The sequence below is a fragment of the Magnolia sinica genome, chromosome 7, assembly GCF_029962835.1.
Source record: "Magnolia sinica isolate HGM2019 chromosome 7, MsV1, whole genome shotgun sequence".
Taxonomy (NCBI): domain Eukaryota; kingdom Viridiplantae; phylum Streptophyta; class Magnoliopsida; order Magnoliales; family Magnoliaceae; genus Magnolia; species Magnolia sinica.
Genome location: NC_080579.1, coordinates 43,204,973 through 43,221,550, shown reverse-complemented (window position 1 = coordinate 43,221,550; position 16,578 = coordinate 43,204,973). Strand labels below are relative to the sequence as shown.

Sequence of the window (16,578 nt, the reverse complement as noted above, 5' to 3'; positions counted from 1 at the left end):
GACTTGGATGAAGAGACCACACAAATATCAGCTTGATCGAAAGCTTCTGTGGCCCATGAAGACGATGATTATGACTCTATGAGCCACCGCGTAACTCTCTGTGGGTCTAGGCTGTAGCCATCCACATTATTGATAGGTATGTCTTTTAAAGTCCACTATACATTTTGCTTTTGAATGCATTGGTTGTGTTTTCATATGTTTCTTGATACATTTATAAATGTTATGCATCATATTTGAATATGGTTGTGGACTGTTTTTCTAAAATGGCCCATTTCATTCAGTGCTTGAAAATGTCAGATGCCTCCAATGTGGGCCTTTCTTTGGGAAGGTAGTACATTTACATGGTCTACCTAAGACCATAGTGTTTGATCGTGATGTACGCTTTATGAGCTATTTTTGGAAGACACTATGGCACATGATGGGGACAAGGCTCAATTTTCATCTGCCTATCACCCTTAAACAGACGCTCAGACTGAAGTTGTCAATAGTAGTCTTGGAAATCTGCTTCGATGTCTTGTGGGTGATCATGTCCGAACTTGGGATATTGCTTTGCCTATGGCTGAGTTGGCATATAATAGTTTCATCAATAGGTTCATAGGCTTGAGTCCATTTGAGGTTGTGCATGGCTACACACTTAGCAAACCTGTAGATCTCATATCTATGTTTGTGTCTTATAGGCCATCTGAGTCCGCACATGAGTTTGCACATCACATACATGAGTTGCATAGTGAGATCAAGAAGCGAATTAATGTAAATAATGAAAAGCGTTTGTTGATTCTCATCGCAGGTTTCATGAATTCCAAGTAAGAGATTATGTCATGGTTCGTATGGGGCCTGAACAGTTCCTGCATGGGGCTGTTAAAAAGTTACAAGCGCATAGCGCAGGACTATACAAAATACTGCAGAAATTGGGTCCTAATGCTTATGTAGTAGATCTTCCAACTACCATGGGAATTAGCTCTACTTTTAATGTGGAAGATCTAGTATAATACAAGGATCCTGCTACTTCACCTTTTGATCCATTCACATACCCTCCCACAGACATGACCTAGTCCCAAATCCATGGTCCCTACCTAACCAATCATCCGAGCCTTTACCACCTTTACCGTCCTTGCCTGCTCGAAGCGAACAAATAGAAGACATACTGAATGCACAAGCAGTTTCCACTCGACATGGAGGATTTCAGAAATCACTCGTCAAGTGGAAGCACAAGCCGATCTCAGACAGTACGTGGATTACAGATGATGAGTTAAAACATTTAGATCCAAACATTTTGGAGCGCTACCGGAGTTTTAGTCTATCAGTGGCGAACTCTTCTCAGCCGAGGAGAGTTGATGAGGACATCATGTCACGTACAACCTTGCTTATTTATCAGAGGAGGAGGCGGGCCGCACCGATTTTCCTGTGGCTAGGATAGTACCCATGATCTTTTTGAAGACCCCATGTGCATGTTCAAGCATCTGAAAGATCCCACACTGGGAAGATGTACATGGGCTACTTTATGGAGTGATCCAGATCGTTGGATCGGAGGGACGTGATGATCGGGCCGTTGGATCACATGATTGGGCCACTGATCGTGGATCATCCACACTAATTTTCTTAGATTTTATCAGTATTATAGGATTTAGTTTTGTTTATGTTATATTTGGACATCACTATGAGTGTTTTAGTTGATTTTAGTTAGAATATGGTTGTTATTTTCATCAAAATTCAAAAAACATGGTGTTAATTATTATTTTTCAACTTTCTTAAAGCTATAAAAAGAGGGTGGGCATGTGACCCTCTCCCTCATTAGGTTTTTGTGATAAAAAAAAAGAAAGAGAATAGCTCTTGCTTTCTTCTTCCATCTTCAAGAGATTTGAAGATACTTCCATATGATTTGGAAGGGCGATTAGTGTGAGGCTAATCTTCATCAATGGAGGTGCGAGGTTTCCATCTATACCACACCATCATCTCTTTCCTCTCCATCAAGGTATTGTCTTTAAGTTCTTCGATTCTCACAACCTAAGCCTTCGTCTTCTCCTAAACCCCTTTCTTCCATTCCCGAAATCTTAACCCTAAAGCTAAAATCCCTAATTTTCCTACTTTCCTAAAATTACCCAAACCCTAATTTTTACCCTATGTTGTATTAGGTTTTCTACTTTGAAATAAACTATACCCTATGCTATTTGGATGTCCCTATATCTATTAGATCATAGTTTCTTTTTATTTAATGATCTTGTGTGATGATGTTGGTAACTTAGGCTAGGATTATGCATGATGTCATTTTTTTGTTCATGATATCCGTGGTGTTTAAGGCAATGCTTGTGTCTTTTTTGTTAATTGTCTTATTTCTATTACTTGATCTCACAAGTTATTTGGTTCATGCATCGGTCCTGCATCAGTGATCATTTAGTCTTTATCCTCCTATCCGTTTGTGGTTGTGGCAGAGGCTTTGGGTGGTATGTTAGCAAAGGGGCAAGAAGTTGGCCTCTTTTGGGGGTTTATGGTGCATAGGGTGAACCCACCGATCTCTCATCTCTAGTTCGTTGATGATACTTTGGTCTTTTGTAAAACTAATGCGTCTATGGTGGAAAAGTTGAGGATGGTGATGCTTTGCTTTGAAGCAGTCTCTGGCCTCAAAGCGAATGTTGTTAAGAGTGAAATGCTAGGGGTGTGTCTTCCTAAGGAGGAGTTGGCAGGGGCTTTTGGGTGCAAAACTGGGGCATTTCCTACAACCTATCTTGGGCTCCCTTTCTACATTAGGAAGCTGGCAAATCAGTTATGGTCTACAGTTGTGGAGCGGTTCTAAAGGAAACTACCTAAATGGAAATGTTGATATTTATCTCTTGGTGGTCAGATAACTCTCATCAAGTTTGCTCATTTGAATCTTTCCTCATATTTTGTGTCTCTATTCGGATGCCCAAAATTTGTCCTCAACAAGTTAGGATAGAATTTCTTCTGCTTCCAACCAGACCTTGGCGAATCCTTGTATTGGTCTTGGTGGAATGTGTTTTGCACACTATGAAGCAAAATTTTCTATTCACACACTGTGAAGCAAAATTCTTGGAAGTTAAATAAACTTGTAAAAATAGGAGCAGGTGGTATATTTTAATAGCTTGGTACCATAAGCCATTCGTGCCTATCTCCTCTGCTCTCTTGTTTTAATGACTTCTTGCTTCTTTCATTTGATAAAAAGAGGAGCCAAGCTCCATATAGCTAGTTCAAGTCTCTGATGTTAATGATGTTATGATTTTATAGATAGAGGCTATTTCTTTGTTGTCATTATGCATGAGAATACCGAGAAGGCTAGAGGTGTTGAATAGGACCTGGTCTAATCTTGATGTAGTTCACTTCTACTTTGTGTCTTAGCAAGGGATCTCGTTCATAAAACATCTATAATCAATCTTTTATCTTTTCCTGCCACTCTATGGGTCAGTTTGGCTTGAGCGTAATAGCCTAACAGGAGATCTTACAGGATAAATCCTTTCTCCAGAAGAGGTCTTTTAGAAGGCCAAATGGCTCGTGGTTGACTGGGCCAGGGCTTCTCGTCTCTTTGCAGTGGCTTGGTTGAATTCTTCCATTGTTTGTGGAGGCCTTTTTCTTCTTTGTTTTAATTGGATGATTTCTTATCACTGTTATATATATATATATATATATATATATATATATATATATATATGTACTATGCGCTCGACCTCACGATAAGCTCCCGTGAGGTCGAGCTGTGTGGGCCCCACCGTGATGCGTGTCGACCATCAACACCGTGCATTTGATGGGTCCCCTCTAAATTATGGGATATCCCAAAAATCAGCCGTATACGGAACTCAGGTGGGCCATACCATCTAAAATCATGTGAAGACACCGTTAAAACATATAAAAGCACTTGGTGGGGCCCACCTGAGTTTTGAATGCTGCTGAAACTTGGTCTGAACCCTCATCCAAGTGGGACATACATAATGGATGGGCTGGATTTGCAAACCACATCTCAGTGGGCCCAAAAAATGATTATGAATGTTTTAATCGTGCACGGCCCCTCCCCACTTCTGTATGTGGTGTGGCCCACACAAGTCATGGATTGACTTGATTTTTGAGATCTAGGCCCAAGATGGAATTGTGCATCTGACTGATGGGGTAGAAGTTCGAAACGCATCACGGTGGGGCCCACATAGCTCGACCTCATGGGACGGACTCGTGAGGTCGAGCGCATAGTACCTTTTCCCTATATATATATATATATATATATTCCTCTTCTTTCTTGATAAAAATCTTGTTATTCTCAAAAGAAAAAAGCTTGGCTTTAATTAACTAAGAATTGTGGGGCTTCCACACTAGAAGGCAGACAGTCAGTAATTTCCTTAGTTCACTTGTTTTGCCATAGTTGATGACTTGATGGTAATGAAGTGCTCCAGTTTTATATTGAAATTTCTTTGTAGGGTCTCTTGCGCTCTCAATTGCAGACGACAAATGAAGAAAATGGTAATAAGAAAAGGTTAGATTTCCCTTTCTATATCTAAATTGCATTATATGTCAGGATACTGGAATTCATTACCAATTACTTGTTGTACTCCAGTTTTCTCATTGGTTTGATCTATCCATTATGGTTCTTGCTTTTCCTTTGATTCAATTTACGCATTTCTGTGCCTTTTTTCTTTTTTAAAGGATCAATATTGTCTTCCTTAAAACAACTTCATATGCACTTTGTTAGTACATGGTTGCAAGTAACAAGTTCTGATGCCATGCTCTGGATGTAGTTATTGCTACTATTTGGTTCTCCATACATTTTCACTGCATATACTTAATGTAGAACATATGGACTTTGCTTTTGAGTAGTCTAGTTGGATGTCAGGCAATACTTTCTGTGAGATGTCATGCCACTTAGTCTTTTGGAATGAATTTTCAATTCCAACTTTGCATGGAAAATTACTAGAATGGTAATTTGTGTTTACACTAGAATGGTAAAGTACTGTCACTGACAGAAAAATACAATATATAACTAAATGAGTATAAAAAAAGATCAAGTTACTAATTAATGAATACTAACACACAATTTGTCTTATTCTCTTAAACAATGGCAATAGGCCGCACAAACCAAGAAAACTTAACAAAAGCAACAGCATCTAATGAGTGTCAAGTTTCCAAATGTCAAAGGCTTAGTATTAGCCCAATAGTTGATGGTTAGGTCAAGGTTCGTACCTATTTTTATTAAATATTAAATACCTTCTATTTATTTTATAATTCTTTTATTGGAAATTAAAGTGTATTTTTGCTTGGCTTAGGAAATGAGGTCCAAATAGCTGGGACAATACTATGATGATGACGGCCAGGAATTATGGTCCAATTTGATTGATTGGACTATTCGCATGCTTGAATGCAAGTAATAACTCGAGATTTTTTTATTTTATTTTATTTTATTTTATTTTTTTCTGCATGGAAGGAGACATGAACCGGTTAGTTAGGTTTGATCAAGGGATATCAATGGCAATGTGCAAAGTTTTGAGTTGAGTTTGGCATGTATGAAACTAGGCGAGGAAATTTTATTGGAGTATTTTTCCAGCTAACTTGAGGATCGATGAGGGTTCAAACCCTAAAGAGGTCAAACAACTCAACACTGAGTAGGGGTCAAGCTTTGCTTTGGAGGAAGATGTGATCAAGGTGATGTGAGGTGGGGACTTCATCTATGACAGGCCATTGTCTAAACTAAGAAATGGCCAGTGTTTCCAGTGCTTGGGCAGGAGGTGAGTTGGATTCTCCATCTCGCCTACATGGAACACCACTACATGCATTGATTCCCACACTGTTGAAATAGATTGAAGCTTGTATTGAAAAGGTTTAGGAAGTATAAGAAAGCTTGTAGAGTTGAGGGATAGTCGAATGCTTAACCATCAAAGTTAAAACTAAAAAAGCTGAGGCGATTCTAGCAGATATGGAGCTTTGTCTTGAAGAATACTACAAAACAAAGACAAGTTAAAAGGAAGCTGCTGGGGTGAGCCCCACATCATGCTTGGTCCAGATCAATGATTCGACCTTTCTATGCTAATCAATATCAACCATCCATTATCCTGGCCATTGACTGGATGGTTAGAATCATCCAATCAAAGTGGTTTTTGAGAGAGATGGGAATCAAAGCTAAGACACATGATGGACAGTCCATGTCAATGATTGGATATTTTTCAATATGATGTATTGGAACAACCATTTCTTTGGTTGATCATTGTCTAATCAAAGTGATTGTTGTGAGTCATGATCAGTGCTGACACGATGGAGACACTGACCAACCAAATAACATACTTTCACCTAAGAAAAACCTCATTTGAACCAAATATTACTCTTTGGAATTACCCAAGAAAACCCAATGTGTAAGCCAAATAGAGTGTAGACATTTCCTAGGAAAAGACTAAGCCAATTGTAAGTTCCATGCAAAACTTAAAAAACTGGGGAATCAATTCCCCAGCAACTAAGTATGACTTATGTTCCACCCTTTGGAGATGGCAGCAAGTAAACCATGTATTTAGTAACTGCTTCTTTATTTATACTAAATGCTGACGAAGCTTCAAGGGTCTCTAGTTCCAAGAGTTTTGACATGAATAGATATATTGAGAGGATACCATGTATCATATAATAAAGAACTTTGTTAAATAGGCAACAGGAGTTCAAGAACTTGGCTTTGATGGTAATCATGCATCACTGTTGCTGGCATAAATGGCCAAGCATTTGGATTCTAAAATGGTTAATTATTTTGGGCAATTTACCTAGCGAATACATATTTTTTGTTGTGTTAGGTAGTGGGCAATGTACCTCCATGTTACCCTAGTACGGTCCTGTAGTCAAGCACGGCGAGTACTGGGTAAGGTGGATCCCTCAGTCCAAAATTCTTAAGATATGATTATATTTCAAGGGGTGATTAGAACTCATGGGTTTAATGATGTTAAGATATTTTCTAGTAATATCGCAAGTTGGGTTTGTAGCCCAATTGGTAAATTTGCTAGGATATCAGTTGTTCTAGAGTCAAAATTGTAGCAGATCTAGAGCTCCAAGTCTCAGGACCAAGTTTTTGAATATCTGTATATTGTATTAGATGAGCTAGTGGAGACATTGTAGTGTGTGTGATTGATCCAGGGTTCAAACCCTGGTTGTCAGAAACCCCGCAAAAAAAAAAAAAAAAGATGATGCAAACTTATTTTTATCTGTAATGGTGATGCCGATACCCAAAATCGGTGGCCTAATTGGCATATTCACATTTCAAGACCCATGTTTTTCCTCTTCATCTCTCTACCTTAGGAGGCAGCTTATAAAACCATTTTTTTTTTACTAGATCTAGGCCTATTTTGGAGATCAAAACATAAGATTTGAGCTAGATACAACAAAATCAAAGCATGGTGGACCGTTTTGGGAAGAATTGGAAAAATGTGTAAACCATTACTTTTATTATTTCTTCTTTATTTATTTATTTATATTTTTTTGCATTTCAACATATTGACTGTTTTTCGTTTCCTTTCTTCTTCTTCTTTTTTCCCTTTCTGTATAACAATAAAACAATATAATTGCATTAGACAATTTCTTCTTTTTATGCATTTTAATGTAGAATGGACATGGAACAAAATAATTTGTTCTGTCTCTTACATTAGACCGTTTCTTTATTATTATTTTTTGAAGAGTAATAAATTCCATTTTATTAGAAGGCTGAATGACACCAGTCAAAATAGCAGAAGAACACAACCCCAATAGCACTAAAGAAAATAACCCCACATTGCTTCCCTGGTTACAACTCAAATTACAACCCAAACATTGATGCTGTTTCCTCAATGTTTACAGTTTTAATCCCAGGTGCCCAATCTATGACATCCCTCTTTGAATGCCATGCTGTTTCATCCTACAGTCTTTGCTTGTCAAGGAATACCAAACAATCATGTGGAAGAAACAATGTTTATTAGCATGTCAAATGCAATTTAGTGAACAAAACCCGACTTAAAAGGGGTTTCTCCCTTAAGAATTATTTTTTTTGACTTTTATTATAGGTTTTTTCATTTATTTTTTTTTGAAAGTATTGTAGGTCTTTTCATAGTGGCCCTTTGCCATGTATTGTTTTCCTTGTTTTCTTATTTTTTGCAGATATTGAAATGATTACGTTTGATGTATTGATATTCATTGCTGACTCTACTTTTGAGCTTCTTATGCATTGCTCCATTGCAGTGAAATGGATTCGAATAGTATCCTTGAGAATTCTTTGAATGCCAAAGAGAAGATTATCTCGGAATTAAACATGGAACTTCATAATATGGAAACCACTTTCTCTAATGAGCGAGAGCAACACATGAATGAGATCAAGAAGTTGAACTTGTTGCTCATTGAAAAGGTATTGTTCACTTATCCATATTTGCCGTTTTGATGTTTGTCCATTGATGGTGTTGTGGTGGGTTATTATTGTACAAAATCAAATTTCCACACTTGGTAGAATTGTTCTTTTATTCAAAGTTATTGTTTATATGGAAGTAGTTATCCTTGCTTTTGATGGGGATGGAGTGGAATTATTTGGATAGGCATTATGAAATTTGCTCTTACCTATCTAATGGCCACAAGATGTAGGATCCTTGAGTTTTAGGGAAAAGATTGCTTGCAACTCTAGCATTCAAACGCAGCTTCCAAGGGGAATTTGAAGGAGCCAAAATCATCTTATGCAAGTCTGGATTGGGTAGCTCAACACGAATACCTGAAACATTTGCTTCAAGAAACCTCATTAAACCAAGTGAAATGAAGATAAAAAAGAGCTAGTGACATCCTCCCATCTAGCTTCCAAGATGATACCCCAACATGCTTTTAAGGGAGGGAGGATGAAAACAAAAAATTCCTATTTTAAAATTTGAGAGGGAAGCAGAACAAAGGAGCCAACTTCTAGAAAAATGAGAAATGTTAGAAGCTGCATCCTTTTTTCTGATTATAGGAGGGACCATAAGGGGAACATCCCAATGGGTAGCAATGGCAGTGGGAAAATCACCACCAATCCTCAAGAATAAGATGCATCTCCTAATATCCTCAATAGTGAGATTAAGCAAGAATTCTTTACCAACTCTTGTTTGAGAGAGAATGCGAGAATTTCTTTCCTTCCAAATATGCCACACAATTGTTGGAAAACAAAGCTTAACAATAATAGGACAACTAGGGCTAAGTGGCATAGAGTTAGTGAGAAAAGTGACAACATAAAAAAAATGTTAGAGTAGGATTATATCAAGCTAAATATGCAATTTGTTTTCCAAATCCAACAGATATATTCACGGTTAAAAAACAAATGCTCGTTTGATTCAATTACAGTAGAACAGAAAAGGCAATTAAGATTTGAAGAAATAATACCAAAGCGAGAAAGTTCGTTGTTAGTTTTTAATCTTTTGAGAGAGGCAGACCAGGCACAAAAGGAGTGCATGGGGATATGGCCACATAATTAAAGTAGATCAAACTAGGGGGAGGGAGGGGAGGAAACTTGACAAGCAACAAGGATGGAGGCAAAAGAGGGCTTCCAATAGTATTAGGCTTCCATATAATCTCATCCTTGAATAGATAAATCTTTACCTCTCTATTTTCATTAATAATATGAGTCAAGTCCCCCGAAGAATTGTTAGGGAGATTCCAACTTTCATTGAGAATGAAGTCACTAACCTTAGTATTTTCCCTATTGCCAAGACCATATACCCTTACACCAAATAGGTTAGCAAGGCTACCATTATCTAGCTAAGGATCATACCTGAGATTAGTAGAGTTCCCATTCCCAATAAGAAACTTGGTATTTGCCAAAGCAAGTGGGTGAGTTGAGAGAATACTTCTCCAAGCCCAAGAAGCATTTGAGGGGGTCTTTAGGGACCAGATAGATTTATCATGAATCTGCTTAGCTTGAACTTATGATCTAATGCAGGGGCATTTTCACACCGGGCTCGAGTGCGGTCGCCTGTTGGATGCAAGGGCACTCTCGGGGTGGGTGACCTTTGTGATTTGGGGCCCACGGGGGAGGTCTCATGTTCGAGACTCCTTACCAGGGGTGATTAATGCGCATTTCACACCGTGCTCGAGTGGGTTAGCTCGTGGGATGCGGGGACACACTCGGGGTGGGCGGCCCATGTGATTTGGGGCCCACGAAAGGGGTTCAGTAGAGGTCCTAACCCATGAGATGTGGGGCCTGAGCTATGAGATAAAGGGATTAATTCACCATATTCTAACAGTTCGAGCTTTTAGAGCAAGTGGTTAATTGTCCTGCATCAAATTGGTATCAAAGCGGTAGGTCTCGTGTTCGAGACTCCTCACCGGGGGTGATTAATGCAGGGACATTTTCACACTGGGCTCGAGTGAGGTCACCTGTTGGATGCAGAGGCACACTCAGGGTGGGTGACCCATGCAATTTGGGGCCCACGGGGGATGTCTCGTGTTCGAGACTCCTTACCAGGGGTGATTAATGCGCATTTCACACCGGGCTTGAGTGAGGTAGCCCGTGGGATGCGAGGATACACTTGGGGTGGGCGGCCCATGTGATTTGGGGCCCACGAAGGGGGTTCGGCCGAGGTCCTAACCCATGAGATGTAGGGCCTGAGCTATGAGATAAAGGGATTAATTCGCCATATTCTAACAGTTCGAGCTTTTAGAGCAAGTGGTTAATTGTCCTGCATCATGATCTCCAAAGACTTTGTTCTTTAGTAAAGATTTTCTAAAATTGCTTTAAGAGAGAAGCTCGACTAGAGAGCTTTGAAAAGATGATTCCAAGGCGACCTTGAACTCATGATCTCCAAAGACTTTGCTCTTTAGTAAAGATTTTCTAAAATTGCTTCAAGAGACAAGCTTGACTAGAGAGCTTTGGAGAGATGATTCCAAGGCCACCCTCTTTGGTTTTACAAACAACCCCCACCTCATAGAGCGTAGTTTGGATCCGCCACATAGGAATTGCGTCATATTCTTTTCTATAAGAGATAAACAACCCTTGGGCAAAAGAAAGGAGTTACTCCAAAAGAGATGCAGGCTAGAGATGGTAGACTTAATAAGCTCAAGCTGCCTTGCAAAGGAAAGAGGAGTCACCTTTCAATCTCCCAACCTCTTATTTAGTATGTCAACAAGAGTCCATCAGTCTCTCAAATGAAGCTTGGTGGAAAACAGGGGAAGACCTAGATATATGATAGGAAGTTCACCCTTTTTAATAGAAAGAATAGAAGATATAAGCTCCTTATAGTGATAGGAGTTTGAAAAATATGATTTCACTGTTATCTAAATTAATGTGTAATCCTAAGTAAAGATTGAAATTATCAAGCATCCCTTTAATATTCATGGTAGTGATGGGATCACCATTAGAAAAAATCATTAAATCATCAGCAAAAAGCATATGAAAATGGTCACCCCATCTTTAGAAAAGGGAGACCTAATAAAACCATTGTTATGGCATTTAGTAAATAGAGAAGAAAACATTTTTATAACAATGGAGAAAATAAAGGGAGATAAAAGGTCTCTTTGTTGAAGACCCCTGTTACTTTTAAAGAAACTACAAGCCTCTCCACTAACCAAAACAGAGAAAGAAGGATATGAGATGCAAGCCTTAATCCACTTTATCCATTGACTAGGGAAATTCATAGCTTCAAGGGATTTGAAGAGAAATTCCTAACTAACACTATCAAAGGCATTGCAAAGATCAACTTTAATGCACATCCTAGTGGGTCCAGAGTCAGATGAATTCCACTAACATGATCATGCCTAAGAAGGATATTATTTGATATATCCCTCCTAGGAATAAAAGTAGATTGGGAATGTGATGCAGTACAATTAACCACTTGCTCTAAAAGCTCGAACTATTAGAGTATGGCGAATTAATCCCTTTATCTCATAGCCCAGGCCCCACATCTCATGGGTTAGGACCTCAATCGAACCCCCTTTGTGGGCCCCAAATCACATGGGCCGCCCACCCCAAGTGTGTCCCCGCATCTCACGGGCTACCCCACTCGAGCCCGATGTGAAATGCGCATTAATCACCTTTGGTAAGGAGTCTCGAACACGAGACCTCCCCTGTGGGCCCCAAATCGCATGGGTCACCTCGAGTGTGCCCCTGCATCCAACAAGCAACCCCACTCGAGCCCAGTGTGAAAATGCCCCTGCATTAGAATGACAAATGATCTAAGGCACAACAAATTTCATTCTACCCACAAGGATTCTAGCAATAAATTTATAGAGCTCATTCGTAAGTGAAATAGGTCTAAGATCATTGGTGCTTTCAATTTTATCAGATTTAGAATAAGCGCAATGAGAGAAATTTTCACCTGACTAAGAAGAGACGAAGGCGAGAAGAAGCCAGATATCACCTTGCATGCATCGATTCCTATGATTGGCTAGCACACTTTATAAAAGTGAGCATTGAAGCCATCAAGGCTAGGAGCTTTGTTTGGATTAGCCAATTTAATAGCCCTTTTAATTTCTTCTTTGGAGACGGGCTTGCAAAGGAAAGCCCCTTGCTCTTTCGAAATGTCCTTAACCTCACTTTGATTAGAACATAGGTGGCCATTCGAACAAGAGATCTCCCAGATTCTAGAGGACGATTGCTTAGCCTTAATCAAAGTAGTAAAAAGCATAGAATTTTGATCACTAAGATTAAGGTTTGAAGAGTAGGCTTTTTTTTTTTTTTTTTTCCCTTTCTTGCTTAAGAGATTGGAGATGGCCCTTAGCATCCCTCTCACAAGCCAGATTGGAAGCGGAGTGATTCTGTTGAATCTTAGTCTGGATGTTTTCAAGAGATGTTTTGGCATTTTGAACTTGAATATTGATAAACGGTTTTGCCCTAAGCCAATTGTTATGAGTCACCTTCACACGCCTAAGCTTGGAAACCACCACGTACATGGTAGTTCCCTTAACTTTATAATTCTAAGCATCCGCCACCACTGATAAGAAAATATCCATTTTACACTAGTGGTTGAAAAAAAAAATAATAATAAAAATCTAGAGGGAGATTTAGGAGTGGAAGGGCAATTGATAAGATCTATGAAGATAGGCGAATGGTCTGAGAGCCCAAGATTAAGATAAGTAGCCTTGAAATTAGGGAAAGAGGTGAGGAAAGCTGAATTAGACATTGCCCTATCTAATCTACACCCATGGTAATCCAAATCGGTTACGTATCGGCCGTAACGGCCGATACGTAACGGTAACGGTGGGACCCATTACGCGATACGGGGTCGAAACGGCCGTTACGGAATTCTGTGATCGTAACGGCCGTTACGGGGCCGTTACGGGCCATAACGGCCGTTACGGACCCGTAACGGCTGTGACGGGCCCTAAATAAAAAAAAAAAACAAAAAACAAAAAAAAAAAACTTGCCTTTTTTTCCTTTCTTTTCTTCTTCTTCTTCTTCTCTTTCTTCTTCTTCTTCTTCTTCTTCTCCTCGAGCAGCTGCGGCTGCGGCTACGGCTGCGCCCTGCTGCGGCTGCAGCTGCTTCTTCCTGTTCTTCTTCTTCTTCTTCCTCTCTCTCTCTCTCACTCTCTCTCTCTCTCTCAATCTCTTCTTTCCCCCTTTCCCTCTTTTTTTCTTTTCTCTTCTTTCCCTCTTTTTTTCTTTTCGTTTCCCTCTCTCCCCATTTTTTTTTAAAAATTTGCAGCAGCTAGCTGCTGACTGCTGTAGGTACGTGTCACGCAAAGACAAGCGCTGACACTCCTCGAGCTCCGAGTTGTACGAACGGTTCAAAGGAGATCAAAGTTATATGGGCTCCACAGTCATGTATTTATTACATCTACACCGTTCATCTATTTTCAGAGATCATTTTAGAGCACCACCCAAAAAATGAATTATATCCAGAGATCATCTGGACCACACCAAAAATAGCAACAGAGATAATGATTTTCACGGTTAAATAATTCGTAGGGCGCACGGTAACGTTTATTTTCCATCCAATCTAATCAGACCCGAGTGGGCCCCACTATGATGTATATTTTTTAATCCATATCGTCCATCCATTTTGCCACGTCATTTTAGGTCAGGATTCAAAAAATTAGTAATATCCAAATCTTAGGTGGACCACACCATAGGAAAAAGTGGTTATAGAATGCTCACCATTAAAATTTTCTTAAAGTCCACTGTAATGTTTATTTTCAATCTAACCTATTAATTGGGTCACATTGACGTGGATGAAGGGAAAACACTCATGTCAGCTTGATCTAAAACTTTTCTAGCCCCCAATAAATTTTTAACGGTGAACATTTAATTATTGTTGTTTTTTATGGTGCAATCCACCTGAGCTTTGGATGTGCCTCATTTTTGGGCTCATGCCCTAAAATTATTTGGCAAAATGAATGGACGTTGTGGATATAACACATTCATCACGGGTGGGGCCCAAAAAACTGACACGTGTGTTGCACTTTACATCTGAGTCCCTCCTAATTCAAGCCTTAAAAAATTGTACACGAGACATATATTAACTTAAAATTTGACAATTAAATTATGGACTGCAATTGCTAACTCACAATGCTAAAATCAAATTATTTGAATAGTTTTAATTGTTAATTTGTGAGCTTTTATTTTTTAAAATAGGGCCTTTTGATTTTGATTTTTTATTTTTATGATTCACTATCCAATAAATGTCCACCAATTTATAAGTGGGATAATGACAATAAATGACATGAATTTGAGGCTGATTTGGAGAATAAATTGGTCCTCCAAGTCAGCCCCAAATTGGCAACGCCATCTACCTGAATTTAATTTCATTTTTTTTAAAGAACTATTGGGAGAAATGATATCAAGTTGTTAAGTATATAAATTACATATTTAAAAAAATTAAATATATGAATTTTGTAGTAAAATTCAAGTTACCTGGTTAAAAAATTAATCAGACAGTCCGATACAACTTCTCACCAAAGAGTGGACCGTTACACCACCATAAACATGTTCCAATTTATAAATGAATGCATATTTGGAATGCTTAGAATATTCCGGATTTAATCAATATTTTTTCATATTTTTTTGGCAAAAAAAAAAAAAAGCGCCGTTACGGGCCGTCACGCCTCCGTATCGCCGTTATGCCCCCGTATCCGTATCGGTTTCAGAGGGCACCGTTACGCCAACCGATACCGATACGGGACACCTTGTCTACACCAGATTCTTTCTTTATCAATGCTCGAGTTAGACTAAAAGCAAGAATTCCCACTAATAGCAATATCATCATCAATAGTTGCCATATTAAGGTAGTATTAAGCTCATCAATTTGGGCCATTTTTGGAGAGGCACCACCTTTCTTTTCTGCAATAAATCTAGTGTAGTTTAAATCTCCTGCTATAAGCCAAGTATGATTGGTGGGCCCTCCATTAGTGACAAGGTCATCCCAGAAATTTTTTTCATCTATAGATGAATTGTTAGAGCCATACACTCCAGTAAAAAGTAGTGATCTTGAAAAGGAAGTAGAATATAAAGAGCAATGGATAAGCTGATCTGTAGTTTTAAGAACATTTAGATATATAGATTATTGCTTGCCATGAGCTAGGAACAATGAAGTTGCAAATGCTATAAAGATTATGCTTGTGGATACATGCTTCAATTATGCAGATGAGGAATAAATTAAGGCTAGCAATGCTATCCTTAATTTCTTTCTGCATAGAGAATATATTCAACTGAGTTCGAAGTTTGTATCTTCATGGTTTGAATGTCTAGGTGAGGAAGATGGGGGGAGGTTGAAACACTCCGAATAGCATCACGCTCAACAGTTTGATTTAGTTCAGCTAAAACCGTAGCATCTACATCTTTGTTGCTATCTAAATCTGATAACAGCGCAAAGGTGTTGGAATGAATATTTAAGGCATCTGAAACATAAGGGATCTATGCCTTTGCGAAATAGATTGGGAAGATACACCGATGGTTTCTACCATGGCAACTTGCTCTATCCTAAGATCAGGCATGGAGGGCTACTCTACCATACGGGGTCAACAACAGATGAAGAGGTGACAGGAGGAAGAACAAAAGAATTGTTAGGAATAGAAGACTTTTCAACCCAAACTTGTTTCTGAGTTCCTGGGCGAGTCACATTAGATAAACTAGTATTTTGGCCCGAAGTGGAAGAGGGGTCTCTTGGCCAAGTGGATGGTGTCTTTGTCTTGGATGCAAGGGGACAAGCAATGTCTGAGTGATTAAAAGTATGACATTTCTTGCATGCCGAAGGCTTCCTAGGATATTGAACTCGTTGGTTTATAATCACATACGGCATTCAATTTCGATTGAGGGAGGTAGTGGTGAGTCCACTCCACCTCTACACAAACTCTAGCATAAGCTGGCTGAGACCCCAAAGCAGTGGAATTATCGGTGAAAAGAGGTTATCCGATCAAACTAGCCAGCTTGCTTAGACTAGCGTTCATGTGGTAGATGTGATGCAAATTTAGGAACTTGATCCAGAGATATCCTCTTTGGAGGGAACTGGTAGCGGTCCATCTCTTAAGCATAAGAGGATGACCATTCACTGACCAAGGTTCATTCTCCAACACTTTTTGGCTTTCGTCAAAATTATTAAACTTAAATAGATAAAAGCCATCATCGAGAGTGATAAAATAATACCAGATTTGACCTTCAGTGCCTTTTCGAGGGAGTTTTTCACGGCAAGGAAATGAGCCCTC

The 16,578-nt window shown here is 39.1% G+C and overlaps 1 protein-coding gene across 3 annotated transcripts in view; it reads left to right on the top strand.

Moving 5' to 3' along the window:
• The window catches only part of LOC131251309 (protein CASP), a 136,735-nt gene that overhangs the window by 60,140 nt on the left and 60,017 nt on the right, over positions 1 to 16,578 (top strand). For all 3 annotated transcript variants that reach the window (XM_058251957.1, XM_058251955.1, XM_058251956.1), the window contains exons 8-9: positions 4,416 to 4,471; positions 8,173 to 8,335. In XM_058251957.1, the coding sequence (XP_058107940.1) occupies positions 4,416 to 4,471; positions 8,173 to 8,335 (219 nt within the window). The remainder of the gene's footprint in view (positions 1 to 4,415; positions 4,472 to 8,172; positions 8,336 to 16,578) is intronic.